At 50.5% G+C, this 16,588-nt stretch overlaps 1 protein-coding gene across 1 annotated transcript; it reads left to right on the forward strand.

Annotated features, from left to right (window-relative positions):
- The first annotated feature begins 3,679 nt into the window (after positions 1-3,679).
- Positions 3,680-4,651, forward strand: FOXE3 (forkhead box E3). Its single transcript, XM_057706303.1, has one exon. It carries the CDS (start codon positions 3,680-3,682, stop codon positions 4,649-4,651), a length of 972 nt encoding a protein of 323 aa, XP_057562286.1.
- The last annotated feature ends 11,937 nt before the right edge of the window (positions 4,652-16,588 follow it).

The raw sequence follows: 16,588 nt of genomic DNA on the forward strand, positions 1-16,588 counted from the left end.
CTCTGGCCCCCACCTGCTGCTCCTTGCCTCGAAGAAGCCCCTCTTGGCTCATGGTGCCTCTGTAGAGGTGGGGCTGGGGGCAGGGAGCCTTGGGGGCTGATGCTAACAGCTTTGGACAGGGTGGGAATTTCCACTCCTATCTAGGGAGCCATCAACACTGTGTGCCCTGACCTGGGCCTTTGGCCTCCAAAGGGCAGTGGGAAGGCCGGCCCCAGGGCCAATCCCTGGCCATTAATCCCTCCTGCCAGCCTGAATATCCACCCAGCATGGTCAGACAAAGGCCTGCCCAACCCAGCCACTGTGTTCCTCCCGCCCCAGGGGCTCCACTCAGACGCTGGGCCGCCTGGAATCCAGGCCCATGAGAAAGGGGCCGCCTTCACTGGCCATCTTATGCCCGGATGCTCAGCCGCATCCCGTCCGGCCCAGGGCCTGTGAAAAGAGGGCCCAGCCACGCTGAAAACAAGGATTAGCCCTTGGGCCACCCCCTGACACCGGCCTGCTTGGCTCCGGGAAGCAGGCCCAATGGAGGGGGCCAGGCAGACACAGAGAACTGGAAAAGTCTGGGTTCTCACCCCTTTGGCCCAGATCCCTGCCCCCACCCTCCCCAAGAGTGGCACAGCTAACCACACATTCAGTACCATTTATTGAACATATACTATGTCCCAGTGTCTATACATGGACCGGAAAATTGAAACTATAAGAAAATTGCAGTCTGCCATGGGAGGTAATAAGAGCCATTCTCCATAACCTGCCCCTATCCCAGGAGGCTGTGGTAGAGGCCTTTGGAGGGGGACTTCAGCCCGAAGGGAAGGTGAGAAAAGATGGTGGTTCTGGTTCTTGCCTGAGTCTACCTGCAGGGTTCTGCTGCACCTGACTGAAAGTATGCGGGCTCTGAAATCATTTCTCTGGCTCTGCCTCTCTCCTTCCCTTCCTGGTTTAATACCAGAAATGCCAGGTACGTAGTAGAAATCTCCTATTAAAAAATATCTCCTATTACCAGGTGCCAATGTGGGCCAGGAACTTTCATACATGACCTCATTTAAATCTCATAACAACACTGAGAGAGTCCATTATTGTCCCTCTTTGACAGGTGAGGAAACTGACACTCAAATGAGCAACCGGCCCAGGTCACTCGGCTCTTGGAGCCAGGTTCCCTGCTGCTGCAGCTGCTTGTCTTGCCTTTCTCTTTGGTGAGCTATTCGTTGTGCCTGCACCATCTTATGCTCCCAAGGCCTGTGCCAGGCAGTAAGATGCAAGGTGGAGAGGGTGCTGAGGTGGGGCCTGTTTCTGTATAAACCAGGCTGACTCTTCATTGTTGGGTGGGGGTGGGGGGTTGTCTCTAGATCTCTGAGTGTCATCTCTCTTTCCTCTCTGCTTCTACAGCTCCCTGCCTGCTTCTCTCCAAGTTGTAATTGTCTGTGTGTCCATCTCTCCACCAGACTGTGAGTCCCTTCACCTCTGTCTCCCCCGAGCACTGGCCAAGGGCCAGGCACAGAAGTGCTTGATGAATGATGTGGGCTAAACTGAGGCCAGGAGCACTGAAGGAAGGACAGATTTGGATCCATGTGGAATTGATAGGACTTGCAGGTTGTTTGGATATGAAGAGTAATGGGGGAGGTAGGAGCCCGTGTTGATGTCCATATTTCCCATCTGGGAGGTGAGGGGCAAGAGGTCCATTGGCTGAGCTCTGGAATGCAGGACAGGGAGGAGGATGGGGTTGGGAGTGCACGAGGTTGAGGGTCATGTCCAATGGACACTTGGATATGCTGACTTGGAGGTCAGTAGAGAGGCTAGGCGTCAACTTTGCAGCTGAAGTTGTGAGAGCTGGAAGGACTCTATAGAGTAAATTATTTCTACAGTCTCAGCTTTAAAATATGGTGTTCTTAGAAGAGTCTTGGTGCTGGTGCACTGAACTCTGAGTTTAATCCCACCTGCCACTTACTAGGTATGTGAAGTTAGGCAAATCTCTTAACCTCTCAAAGCCTTTGCAGTTTCCTTATCTGCAGAACAAGGATAATAACAGTACCTACCTCTCAAGGTGTTCACGTTTAAGTGACCTTATGTGTATAAGTGTTTACCACATACACAATGCTCCGTAATGGTGGCTGTTATATTATCAGCTGAGATTGGAGCTGAGAGAGCAGCGGGCCCTTGAGCTTCAAGTTTGGAATTTTGAAGCCGTAGGCCCTCTGGCTGCTGTAGCTAGCTTTGATCATCTGTACCCAGGGGCACTCCACATCAGGGCCAGAACTGGGGTGAGGCACCTAGGCCCCCAAATTTAAGGAGGCACTGGCTCTTAAATGCTGAGCCTACACTTGCACCACTTAAATTTGGGCCACTCTTAAATTTGGGCCACTTCAATTGTCTTACCTATTCCCAGCTGTGTTCCCTTGAACTTGCCTATCTCCAAGACAGATGAGTTTCTTTAAGACAAGTCTCTTTCATCCTTTAGTTCCCTCCAAGCCAGGCTTGGCTTTCCTGTCACTTTGGAAAAGTTCCCTGAAATTAGGCTCAGGGTTGCATCTCTTCTGAACTATGTGGTAGATGGTGGTATTTCCTAGAGCCAGGTTTAAATAAAGACCAAGACCCGGCCCCCTTCCCCAATGAGATATGAGTCTGGCATTTCAGGGCCAGTAAGCAGCTCTCTCAGACCTCCAGTGCGTGGAAGCACTTGGGGGGTCCCTCTCTGACCCAGTAACTACTCCTCGGAGCTTTGGGCTGTGCAGGCTGTGTTTTGTGCATCTTCCCAGTGTGCATGACATGAATGTGTGAGAAAGGGAGCTCTTTTTCTAGAATAGAAGATGCATGGAGAAGAGGCAGCCAGAAGGCAATGCTAAGTTACAGATTTTCTAGGGAGCTCTTGCTTTAAAGTAGTCAGTCCTCCAGTTCCCAAATCTGCTAGCTGGACCACTCTTCATGATTTTGTTTTTTAAAGGATGCTGACCTGGAGGGGACAAGGTTGTGGGGGAGATAGCAGAGAGAGGAGATGCTGACCCTGGAGCCAGGAAACATACTCCCCTGACACAAAGCCAGCCTCCTGCTCTCCCCCTCCCCCCACTCTACCTTTCTCCATTGCCTGATGTCCCCCCATTGGCCTGGCACCTCCACGGCCAGCACAGCATCAGGATGCTGAGGGCTAGCAAGGCGGCCCTGGGCGGCTCTCATCTCTACCCCAGCCTGGGGTTGGAAGGACAGGGAGGGGACTAGGAGAGAAGGATGGAGGGGACAGGACTTAACTGGAAGAAGCATAATGGGGAAGGGGCCCAGAGAGTGCTCTGAATGGGTGGATTTGTGATTGGCATTGACCCAAAGGGGTGGAGGTTGAGGGAGGAGCAGGAAGGGAAGGGGGCTGACTGAAGCCGGTGGGATGGGGCCAGGGCCAGGGGCTGCCCCAGTGGAGATGGGGAAGGGACGAGGCTGGGTCTGGGAAAGACTGACCCAAAGGGACGAAACCAAGGGAGGGGTGAAATGTTGGGGGTGGGGGTGGGGGTGGGGATGAGGGAGACTTGTCAGCATTGTAAGAGGATTGGGAAGGCAAATTAGAGGGGAGGCGCTGACCAGCAGAGAAGGTCGACCCCTCGCCCCTGGTTTGGGGCACAGGGGGAGGGGGCCGTGTCCATATAAGGCGGGTCAGCGGCCGCGGCTCTCTCCGAGAGCGCGGGCAGCCCGCCCATTTCCCATGACTGGGCGCAGCGACATGGAGCCGCCCGCCGCTTTCTCGGGCTTCCCGGCCCCGCCCTCGGTCGCGCCGTCGGGGCCGCCGCCGTCGCCGCTCGCAGGAGCCGAGCCGGGGCCGGAGCCCGAGGAGGCGGCCGCGGGCCGCGGGGAGCCGGAACCCGCGCCCGCGCCCGCGCCGGGCCCGGGCCGGCGGCGGCGGCGGCCCTTGCAGCGCGGGAAGCCGCCCTACTCGTACATCGCGCTCATCGCCATGGCGCTGGCGCACGCCCCGGGCCGCCGCCTCACGCTGGCCGCCATCTACCGCTTCATCACCGAGCGCTTCGCCTTCTACCGTGACAGCCCGCGAAAGTGGCAGAACAGCATCCGCCACAACCTCACGCTCAACGACTGCTTCGTCAAGGTGCCCCGCGAGCCGGGCAACCCGGGCAAGGGCAACTACTGGACGCTCGACCCGGCGGCCGCCGACATGTTCGACAACGGCAGCTTCCTGCGGCGCCGCAAGCGCTTCAAGCGCGCCGAGCTGCCCGCGCTGCCCGCCGCGCCGCCCGCGCCCGCGCCCGCCGCCGGCCCGCCGCCCTTCCCCTACGCGCCCTACGCGCCCGGCCCCGGGCCCGCGCTGCTCGCGCCGCCGCCCCCCGCCGCCCCCGGCCCCGCGCCGCCCGCGCGCCTCTTCAGCGTCGACAGCCTGGTGAGCCTGCCGCCCGAGCTGGCGGGGCTGGGCGCCCCCGAGCCGCCCTGCTGCGCCGCGCCCGACGCCGCCTTCCCGCCCTGCGCGGCCGCCGCCTCCCCGCCGCTCTACCCGCCGCCGCCCGACCGCCTGGGGCTGCCCGCGACGCGCCCCGGCCCCGGCCCGCTGCCCGCCGAGCCGCTGCTGGCCTTGGCCGGGCCCGCGGCCGCGCTCGGCCCGCTCGGCCCGGGGGAGGCCTACCTGCGGCCGCCGGGCTACGCGCCGGGGCTGGAGCGCTACCTGTGAGCCCCGTCGCCGCCCGCGGAGTGGCTCGGGCCCCTCTCCCCCAGGACGCGGCGCTGCCCGGGAGCCCCCATCTCTGCCCTCTTGGCTTGGAGCGCACCTCAGAGCCCCCCGGCTCTGCTTCGTGGACCGAGCACACCTGTGCCATCTGTCTCTGGCCCCCAGCCCTGGGGAGCCTCCCACCGTCTCTCCACCGGGCTGAACCCCCACTCCCACCCCGAATCGTGACGCCCTCGTGTCTTCTCCCTCCACTGAGTCCTCATCTGTGCACGCCCCGCCTCCCCCACCCCAGCGCTCTTTTGGGTCCCATGTCTGGGGACCCTGGGTCACCACCTGTGAGCTCCCACCTCGGAATTCTAGTGAATTCCAAGCCTTCGGAAGCCAGACCTTCGATCTCAAGTCGCCCCCCGCCCCCCCCCCCCGCCCCACTGGCTCCTTCTTTAACCTTCGCTGGTGTTTTTATAACACATTAGAGGTCAGACTCCTGGGTTTACGACTCCCTTGCTGTTGGCCCTTCATTCCCCTACAAGTGTGTCGCCCACCGCCACTTACCTGTCTGTTCTGTTTCTTACTGGGACAGCGCTCCCCTTCCACACAGGCGCACCTGGCTGAGCTCTTCCGGACCCTGAGGACAGTTCTTCACTTCTGACACAACCAGCACCAGGGGCTCCTTGACTGCAAGGGCAGTTACTGGGCCCCATCATCTGGAAAACTTGGGACTTATTAGGTCATTATTATTTTTAATTAAAACTAGTTTAATTAAAAAGAAAGAAGAAACCTTCCTCTGGGCTCGGTGTGCTGGCTGGTGACTTGGGGGAGTGGTCTGGGGAGATAGTGGGGGAGCTTTCTTCAGGATCTTGGGTTGCCATACAGGGTGAGCCCCGTGTGAGTTATTAGGCAAAGGTTCATGAAGTAGGATTAGGATGTGATTAAGCCGTAGCTGTGCACATAGTAGGCCTGGTAAAGTGCCATCACCTGCTGCAGAGGCTGCTCGAGATGAGATGGGGTGTGCACATGACTGTATTGGCCAGTGGGTTTGTCTGCTGTGTGGGATTATTCTCAGCTCCCATGGATAAGGGAGCACTGGCTACTCCTCCAAAAAGCACTTACTGAATGTGCCAAGCACTGGGAATATATCGCGAAACAAACAGGCAAGATCCCTGCCTTAAGGAGCTTATGGATCTGTGGGGAAGAGACATTACCAATCAGTCCTCAGAGAAATGAGACAAGAGCTCCAGAGCCTTCCACTCAAACTGTGGTCTGGGTCCCAGGGACCTGGGAGCTTGTTAGAAATGCAGAATCTCAGGCTCTTAACCCAGATGCACTGAATCATCAGATTCCACATTTTAACAAAATTCCCGAGTGATTAGTATGCACAGTATTCTGGAGGAAAGGCATTGTGCTGAGGCTGGGGATCAGTTTAAAAGGCTACTCCCTGCTTTAAGGAGTGGGACCAACTAGGCTGCAGAACCATACATGCCCTGCTGAACTTCTGGAGCTGGGTTCTACACCATCAACTATGGCTCCTGTCTTAACTCCCCTGCTGGGGGCTCTGGGGCAGCAGGGACCTGAGCGGATTCATGACCGGCCCCAGCACCAAGGACAGGGCAGCACTGAGCAGGGACTCAGGGGTTGTGGCAAGAGGGAGGGAGTTGGCCTTTGACCCTATCCTGCTCTCTGGTGCTGACCCAAATGCTAAGCATCAGGCTTTTCCAAGCTCCTTTGCCCCGGGGGTTTTTAGTCTAGTAGGGCCTGGATTAGCTATGGGGAAGGGTGGGGGAGGGGATCAATGTGTTTGAACCCAGGATGAAAGTGATTTGCATGTTGGATGTACCTGATGCACCTCTCTTAGATACAAGAGTTTAAAGCTCCGGGGCAGTGATGGAAGGTGAACATGAAGGGTAGGTAGCTCATAGGGGAGAAAGGTTCAGGAAATCTGAGAAGGCAGGTAAGGCCCTCTCTGGAGGTAGGGCAGTAGGTATGCAGAGTCTGGTATGACATGCCCTGGATAGACCCCGCTCCCTCAGCTATTAACCCCTTTGGGCAAGAGTCAGATCTAATTTGCCTGATGCACAGCAGCCCTTCACTTAATATTTGATGACTGACTGACTGAATGAATGAATCCCTAGTGTCTAATATTGTGTCTGACTTACTGAATAATGATTGGGTTGGCAGTACTTTGGCACCTTCTTCCCCATTCTCACTTTTGGTCCTCATGGTGATCTGCAAAAGAGCTGAAAGAGATGAAAGAGGTGGAGGTGGAGACTAGATCCCCATTTGTCCAATGAGAAAACTGCCCTTCCTGGAGGCCCAGCAGGTATCAAAGATCCTGCCCTCAGTTCTCTAAGGAGTAGAGCTCCATAGAGATCAAAATACAAACTTCCTTCTGCTCCAAATGGTGTTACAGCCCCTCCTCCTGCCTTACAGCACTTGATAAATTCCTTCCAAATCCGAGACATTTCCACGGAAGGGAAGGGGAGGACCCTTCTTACTCTGCTAAAGCCAGGAAGTGCTTCTTGAGTTCTGAATTCAACTCTTGCCCCTGCCATGTTGGTCTCTGTCCCTGGAATCTTGAAATAGTGAGGACAAGATGGGAAATGTCTGCACAGAAATACTAGAAAGGTCACTACTGAGCTGGAAAATCAGAAAGATGTTATTTAAAAGCTGCCTCTGTAGTTTTCCTTTACTCAACGTCATGGAGGGCTTAGTGTGTGTCAGGCCTTGTGCTGGGCTCTGAGGCCAATACAGATGCAAATACCAGAGTGTTTGTGCCCTTACAGAGTTCATTGTCTGGAAAGTTACTGTCATAGAGTACCCTAAGAATTTTGACACTTTGGAAAGTGTTGAAGAAACAAAACAAAAGCCCTAATTCAATTGTGTCTTTAAAAGCACCAAGCACTTTTTTTAAATCAAGAAATGAGATTTCAATATTATTCCCTCTACCCCTTTCTGAAGGAAATAGTGTGAACAGTCTTCAGAAATGTTAAGTAAATACTTCCCCCTTCATTCTTATAGAAAACTTGAAGTCTTTCTAACTCTGAAGACACATTTTTAACTCTTAATTTGTGTTTTTTGTTAAATTGAAACAATCATATAATCTAACCAGTCAAATAGCAATCAAAAGCCTTTTATGGTGTCTTGCCCCAGTCTCAGGACCCCTGCTTCATTCCCTAGAAGCATCTACTTTCAGTTCTTATTTGTCTCTTTTGGAATTAACTTTCCTATTTCCATGCTTGTACTCTCCTCTTTTAAAACAGAAGTGACTACCTTCCTATTATGATAGGTGATCATTTACCTCTAAATCTCTCTCTCTTCCCAATCCCACCCAAATTACCAACTTTTAGTTAAATTAGTTTTTAACATTTACATTATTATTGCTATATAAATATTGTTCTGTGATAAGCTGCTAGTGTACCATAACTACACTTCCTTTGTTTTTTTTTTCAGTGCAACTTCTGATTTTTCCTGGAGGTAATGCCTTATATTTTTCATTTGCTTAGCTTTCTTTGTACTTATGGCTAAATCTTCTTGCCATATCTTCCAATAGCACAATTTTTCATGAGGTCAAACTTATCAGGAAATCTGTCATCGCTTTTGGCTGTTGTGGTTTTCCTCTCCTGGGGGCATCTCTTCCAGAGCCCTTTGTCCTCCAGCTCCAGCCTGGACTGATTGAGCTCCATGTCTGCTGCCCAGATGTGGACCTGAAATTTCCCTTTACTGTTTTCCTTGGAATTCCCTCCATTTCTATCCTGTGTTGGATGCTGTGCTCCCAGGATTCCAATCTCCCCTTTTGGTTTATTTCTTTGTTTCAGTCGAGATCAATTTGGGGGGACATTTTGCACATCTGAAATTAAGATGATTAATTTAGCATGAGAAGTTAAGTGTGCACTTTGACAATTAAATGGCTGAGTCAAAGTTATGTTTTGTATACTTATTTTGGGGCAGTTGAGAACAAGGGGAATGGGAGAGTGTTTTCTGGGTTCAGTATACACCACCTACCTACCATACCTACCTACTGGGAAGTTGGGAAGGAGATTCAGTGTCATAGAAATGAGGAAATCTTGTTTTGGCAGGAGGGTTAAGGCAGGGGAATGGTTCTGAGTTCCTTATAGGAATAAGGAGTTCCTCATAGGTGAGCCAAGGGGGGCCTGCTTCCTAACTTAGGGGGATCAGGAACACTGGAAGGATGGCTTTGGGTCCACACTAGTGCTGAGCCAGTTAGAGGGCCTGTCAGACCCAGCTCGAGAAAATGGCCAATATCACCCTGGCACATAGAAGATGGAGTACCCAGGAAAGTAACATCCTTGGCAGGGACACTGGCCAGCATGCCAATAGAGAGGCTCCTTCGGGTAATTTTCAGGACTGTGCTTCACCTGGGAAGGCAGGAGAAAAAATGGGCAACTTGGAGGACCCTCTACTGTTAGTGACTGGGTTGGCTGGTTTTAAGCCCGTGTGAAGTACCTCTTTGGGAGATCCTAGAAGTATGAGGTAGGGGAAGGATTTTGTAGTATACAGGAGGCTAAAGTGGTCCCCTCTTAAAGGAAAAAAATTCTGTGGGCCCCCAGTATTGACTTTAATTTTTTATTATAATGTCATTTAATTCAGGAAGGTATACATTCCTTAGACTTGTATCTTTCATGTAACTGTAAAACAAAAAAAAATTAATAAATTCAAACAGAGCTACAAAATAAAAATTCAAATTCATTACATTAATCAAATGTAAAAAAAGACATGGTTTTGCTGAAACTGAACACTTGCACTATGAATGTGTTTCTGACTGCTCCACTTCAGGTCTTTGGGTTTGGTGTGCCTTCAGCCATGTGACAGCTAAATCCATCCATCATTTTTTTCTTTTGAATGAAGGGCAAGCATTCCCTCATGTAGCAAGCCATGTCACCAATATTCCCAAACACAGCATTTATTTATAAAGGCTACATCATTTTTTGCTTTGTCTCAAGATTAAAGAAGAAATACTTGATAACGAATGCAAATAAAGACTCTAAATGTTAAGTCTCTGATACCTGTGATATCAGGAGGTCATCTAAGTGATCCAGAATATGCTTATATGAATGTGTTTATTATTAAATGAAAACATAACATTTAAAAATGTTCATAAATTTGTATAAGAATATGTTCTTGGGTCACATTTTGAATTAAGCACTTGAAAATTTAAAAATGTTTATCTAAATAACTCAAGTTAGAGGAAAATTAAAATTATAGACTATAAATTCATAAAGGTGAGAATAGTACATATTAAAATCCATAGAATGCAGTCAAACCTGTGCTGAGAGGAAATTTCATAGCCTCAAATATGCTGTTAAGAAGGCATCTGGGGTGGGGTGGCATGGGGAGATCAATTAAAAGGCTACTGCAGTATCCAGGCAGGAAAGGTTGGTGGCTTGGTGGAAGTAGCGGTGGTGATGGAGAAAAGTAGATATACAAAGGTATAGAAACAATCAGCCATTGACTAAAATCCTCCTATTCCATGGAGGTTACAAACTTTCCCATTTAATCACAGCCTCATGCCCACCCTGAAAGTTTGGGGGTGGGCATTCGGCTGGTAGCCACCCTGGTCTGTCTGGACTAATTTAAGGAGAAACTAATCTCAATAGACCTGTTACTACAGAAGAAACAGAAAACACTGTCAGAGACCATTTCCCCCATTGCTCCCACCAGAAAGCACCTAGGCTAGCCAGTATTACCTGTGAATTCTATCAGACCATCAAGGAACCTAGTTTTCTAGTTACATAAATTGTTCCAGAACACAAGAAAATGGATGTCATCCCAATTCTTTCTACTTGATCATGTCATCAAAAACTGATAAAGAAGGGGTGAACACACAAAATATAGTCATTCTCCCATATGAAAGTAGATGCAGAGTTCCTCAATGAAGTATCAGCAAACTGAAGCCAGTAGTGTATCACAGAAATACACAATCAAGCAAGTAGTTTATTCCTGGAATGCAGGAGGGCATTATTTGAATTATTAGCTCCATTTAATAGATGAGGAAATTGGGGCTCACAAAGGTTAAGTGATTTACCCAGGTCAAGCTGCAAAGTGACTGACTCGGAACAGGACTCCAGGTCCCCTTGACTCCAAACTCATTCTTTTCCTCTGATAAAGAGGCCAGTGGAGGTGGAAACTTGGATGGAAAGCCCCAGACACCAATAAAATTCCTCAGCTCACTCCAATATCCATGTCCCCGCAACTCACACCCACAGCCCTGATCTTGAAAGCTACTTTTCCAAGCCAAGTGACAGGTTCTGGTTTCCTTTTTCTTTCAGCTTTCCACTTCCTCCCTCTTGGACTCTTCCCCTCTCTCTCCCCTCTCCCTGAACTCCTGTCTCTCTCCCCCCTTCTCCCCTCATTAATTTTGTGGGGACAAAAGCGCCACCTATTGGCCACCTTGTATGCACCTGCTTTGAGCAGGAAATCCGTGGGAGGAAGCCAGGATCCATTTGGATGCTATTTTGGGCTGGGGGTGCCCAAAAGACACTTGCTCATGGGGAGCCCAATGATTTGTTTTAGAAGAGAAGACTGGCTGCAATTCCCATCTTCCCTGGGAAGCCCTCCCAGATCTTCCATCCTCCCTCATTCTTCTTGGCAGCCCTTGGTAGCTGACCCATTGTAGATGGGATTGGAAAGGGGGTGGGGTGGGCCATACTAGGTGCAGAGAATTGACCCACTCTGTAAGAGGGAAAGAGAAGGAAGCGTGCTGGGCTGGAATCAGGAAACCTGAGGTCTAGTCCCAGGTCACACACTTAGATAAGGTCACACACAACTCTCTCCAAGCTCCTTGATTGTGTGCCTCTCCCCAGCTGAGGACTCAGAGGTGAATCAGACACTGCTCTGCTCAGAAGAGCCAAATATTGGGGGGGGGCGGGGGAGGAGTGACCATATAGTGTGCAGAGTGCTGACAAGATGAGGGAGCTATGAGGTCACCTTGGTCACTCACAGGTTTGGTTCTCTGCTCTGAGCTCAGCCTCACACTCCTCTGAAACAGGGGGAGTATGCCCTGGTCTCTTTGCCTGGGTGGGATGGCCTTTGTAACCAATCAAGCCACTGTGACTGTGGGTGAGGATATTCTGCCCCACCCAGCTGGGGGCTTCCCAGGATAGGGCTTGTGTCTTCTCTGTCCACTGTCTCCTTCACTGGGCAGCCTGGCCAGGGTTGGACACACCTGGCTTTGGTCTTGAGATTTAGAGGGTGAAGAGAATTAGAGACAAGAGACCTGGACCCTGCTTCAGGGAGACACCCCTCCCCCCCCATCTTGGGCATCAGATCATCTCCCTGAGTTGTGGAGGGGCTGGGGCTTGGTGAGTTCACAAGGAAGGCTTCCTGGAGGAGGTGAGCTGTGGTTTGGGTTTTGAAGGAAGGGAGGGTAGAATCTGCTGTTCCAGTTCCTATGAAATCTCCTTTCCTCCATCCTAATCCCTGTCCAGACTGGCAAACTGAAATAGTCTGATTACTTCCAAAGTCATTTAGGTGGGACCAAGAAGGGAGGCAAAGACAGAGGGCTGGGAACAGAAGAGAAGGAGGGCAAGGAAGGAAGGAAGTCTGGGGTCCTAGCTTCCAGACTCCCTACTGTCCTGCTTGAGGGTGGCAGGCCAACACTCACAGGCACCCATGAGGTCAGGCTCTCACGTGCCTGCTTTCCACACTATAGCCACCACCCATTTTCAGGTTGGAGCCCAGAGAAAGTGTTCAGCACATAGTAATGGTTTTTATTAATCTTATGTTCTGCACACTCAGCCTTATTTATTGGGATGATTCCATTGTTTCTTTTAAAGTATTTATTTAACTGTTAAATAGGCAATACATTTACTTGGCTTTGAAGGTAGAAAAAGTATTCAGTGAAAAGTCTCTCTTCCATTCGTGTTCCTTATTTGCCCCAACAGTTAACCAGTTATTAGTTTTTTATTTATCCTTCTAGACATTTTTGTTGCATATACAAAACAAAACATACATTATTTCCTCTTTAAAAAAACAGCTGGGAGCATAATATTTACACTGTTATGTATCTTGACTTTTTTTCACTCAGCAATATACCTTAGGGTACTTCCTTGGCGGTCCAGTGGTTAAGACTCCAAGCTTCTACTTCAGGATGCGCAGGTTGGATCCCAGGTCCAGAGAACTAAGATCCCCTCATGCTGTGCGGCCAAACACCCCCCAAACTCCCAATATATCTTAGAACTCTTTCCAAATCAACAGATAAAGAACTTCTTTATTCAATGGTACACAGCATACTATTCCCTTATGTAGATGTGCCATTATTTGCTAAATAAATCCCCTATTGATGGGCATTTGCATTGTTTCCAACCTTTTGACATTCCCACACCAGCTGCCATGACCTTGTACATACATCATGTGTGCAGGTATATTTGCAGGCAAAGTTCCTAGAAGTACATCCCCACTCAGCCCTTATCAAGACCTCAACCTCCCCGTGTGGTCACACTGGTTTTTTTGGCAGCAGGCCTCCTTTATGTATCAAAGGGGCCCTTAGTGACTGTGGTCAGAATTTCACCTTCTCAAACCTCACTGCCCTCCTCCCACAGATGCTCTGGCCTCTGGATTTGGAAAGGCCGAGCACTAGCCACCTCCACTCTGGGTAGGGTCTCTGCTCTATCAACCTGTGCAGGGTGATGGCCCCTTCTCCCTTCTAGCCCCCAAGTCCTGGGCATCACTGGCAGGTGTAAGGAGCTAGCTCTTTGGACCTCCACTGTTCCGGCCTCCAGGCCTCCTGCCTGATGCTGCTCTCTCCCCTCCTGACCCTCTCCTTCCAGACCCCAATCATGACTCCTTTCTTCTGAGCATAGAATCACATTTTAAGATCTGCTCCTCTCTGACCTTGGATTTCCCATTTCATTGCCTCTAATCCCCCAAATCTGAGTGGCCCCAGCTTTGTGGGAGGGAGTGGACGAGGGAAGCGTAAGCAGAGCCCCTTGTGAGAGGCAAGCATGTGACTGAAGGGAGTCAAACTCCTGGCTGAAAGCAAGTCCCTCTGCCGCCTGGGAACCTCAGGGTCACCCCAGACCTGTGACATCAGCTCATGTGGTGATGGCACCATTCGGGGCTGATCTGGGCCAGGATGAGCGAGAACCTGGGCAAGGCCAGGCCGTTGCAGAAACATAATTAGTATTGTTGTGAATGGCAGCTGCTCACGTTTGGAATTATAGAGAAGGCACAGTAGTTAAGAGCCCTGACTCTGGATCCAGACTGTCCAGAACAGAAGATGCACTTCTCACATGGCAGATGAGGATGCTGAGGACCTGGGAGGGACAGAGGTTACACAGGAAGAAAGGGGCAGGACTGGGAGTAGATCCCAGGCCTCAGGCCTCAGGTGCGACTGCTTCTCTTCAGTCTCATGAACAAACCCGAGGGAGGTGCATTCTCTTGGCAGGCTGGAGCAGGCATGCTTGAAAATGTCAAGGCTGAAGAGGAGAGCCAGGAACCTCATTGAGGCCTCCTGACTCACGGTTGGCTCCAACTAGAGTACTCGGTCTCAGGAATCCCTGCAAGGTAGCGCTAGGAAATTTCCTTGGTCTCTGTCTCCAACCCAGCTATCTGGAGACTTTACAAAAGAGAAAACTGAGGTTTAGAGAGATTCTTTGTCTGAGACTAATAAGTGGTGAGAGCATAATTAAAACCCAGCTCTAAAACCTGTACTCTTTCTGCTGCACCTGGATGCCAAATGATTGTTCAGCCTCTACTCATGCATTTCCAGTGACGGGGAGCTTGCTACCATCAAAGTAGCAGAGTGAATCTCTGAGGGATGGCCCTGTTGGAATTTTTTCCTTCCATGGAGTCACAGAAATTGAGTCTCTTTACAACCTTTAGGCTTCCTTTTGCTTCGGTCTTTGTGTTCCAGGTCAGCCCTGCCCTGTAGAGATTTAGAGATGGCGGCTGTGTCAACCCTAAGCCCTTCATTCGCCAGGCTAACACCCCCAGACCAGACCTTCATGTCTATGGAACTTTCCCCCACCCCTCCCTGTATTAATTAGGGTTAAGTTCAGCTGTGAGTAACAGACACCTCTCCCCACCAACCTCACCTACCAAAGAAAACTCCACAGCAGTGGCTTAACCAAGATTGAAGTTTATTTCCTTTTCACATAAAAGTCTGTGCAGGCAGTTCAGGGTGGTGTGCAACCTCAGTGGTCTCGGGAACCCAGGGTCCTCGTCTCCTGTGGCTCCACTGTTTGTGAAGTTAAACTCAAGCAAGCAGAAATTTGATTCAACCTACCTTAAGCAAAAAGGGGAATATCTTTAGAATATGTGGGACGTCTAAGGGTTTTAGTTTCAGGCAGAGCCAGGGAACTCAACATTGTTACTAAGCTCTGTCCCTTTAGGGTGTTTTCTTCCATGGATGGGCTGTCAAACAGCACTCTCCACATGACAGGAAGGATGGTTGCTGGCGGCTAGGCCTACATGCTAATCTTCTGATTCAAAAGGAGAAGCACCCCTCCCAGAGCCCCAGAGTCCTTATATCCTGGCGTCTCAGAGTCCATAAATCGAATTTTGTAGGAGTGATTCGCTCGGCTTAGGTCACTTACTCCTGCCTAGACGTATCACCAGGCCTTGGACTTGCAATGCTATGTTTGATCCAGCCAGGCTGCCTGTCTGCTCCTGGAGGTAAGTGTGAGGGGTACAGAGATTGGACAGCCCCATCAGGACCACATGGAATACAGGAGGGGAGGTCTCACCCAACAGAGAGGTGGGACATCTCTAAACTTAACATGTTCAGCTCACCATACTAAGGAGATTGAGTTTTGTCTCCTAAGCATTGGTGACCCCCTGGGAGATTTTGGCAGGGTTTGGCTGGTTTGATTGGTCAGAACCATTTTAAAAGAAGGAAACTGAGGTAGAGAGCATGAGAGAGAAATTCAGTGACTACTGGGGTCAGGGATCAGAGAAAAACTCTGATGAGAGCACACGTTCTCCCTTCAGGGTTGGGGCCTGATGGGGGAGAAACAGTGTCTGTCCTTAGAGAACACATATCTCTATTAATGATGTAGGCCAGATACCTTATCTCGAGTCCCAGATAGAGTGAGAAGTCATACGGTTCAGTCACTCATTCATGTAACCACATATCTAACATCAATTACCTATTATGTGTTGGATTTTGTGCCTGGCAGGAGGCAGTGTTTAATGTTGATGAAGCTAAGGAGAAGAAACATGTATTGAGCTTCTTTCAAAAGATCGAGCACTGGGCTAAATGCCTTATATGCATCGTCTCATTTAATTCTCACAGTGACTTGATGAGGTGGGTACAATTATGGTCTCCACTTTGTAGAGGAGCAAAGATGAGGATGAAGATAACTTAATGCCTGTTCTCAAGGAGCTCACAGTCTACAGAGAGTGACAGACTAGAAAACAAATCATGATGAGAGGGAATTAGTGTTTTGTGAACACAGGGGCAGGAGCCCCTCACAGCCTGGCCAGCGTGGGGTGTTATGGGGCCGGGGGAAGCAGCTCATAAAAGCTGAAGTTTGAAATGGATGGAGGATTAGGAGGAATGAGCCAGGAAAGAGTGACCTGCATGCAGAAGTGAAGAAGTAAGAAAAAGCAAATCAGAGGTGAGTACAGTGCAGGGGTTGGAGATGAGGCTAGACACGCAGGCAGGGGCCAGGCTGCCTGGTAGCCTGTGCAGAGAAGCACATGATGCCCAGAAGGAAAGCATCCCTGAGGAAGCCTCAGGGTGCCAGGCAGGTATCACTGGAGCCTCATACAAATTACATGCAAATCCCACCACATCCCACCCCCCGCCCGCCCCAGCTTCTCCTTTAATTTCCTAAATGCAAGCACCAGAAGGCCTCCTCCTGCTGATCTGGGATCTCGGCAGCACCCTATGGGCATTAATGCCCCCTCTCCCCCTTTCCTGGGCAGAGGGAAGGGTGGTATTTGCCTGAATTGAAGCTGTGTGCAGCCTCCAGCAGACCTGCC

Source organism: Hippopotamus amphibius, chromosome 1, assembly GCF_030028045.1.
Source record: "Hippopotamus amphibius kiboko isolate mHipAmp2 chromosome 1, mHipAmp2.hap2, whole genome shotgun sequence".
NCBI lineage: Eukaryota > Metazoa > Chordata > Mammalia > Artiodactyla > Hippopotamidae > Hippopotamus > Hippopotamus amphibius.

What these genes read in the sequence shown, in the direction of transcription:
- FOXE3 (XM_057706303.1), top strand. Translation starts at nt 3,680, where the DNA reads ATGACTGGGCGCAGCGACATGGAGCCGCCCGCCGCTTTCTCGGGCTTC.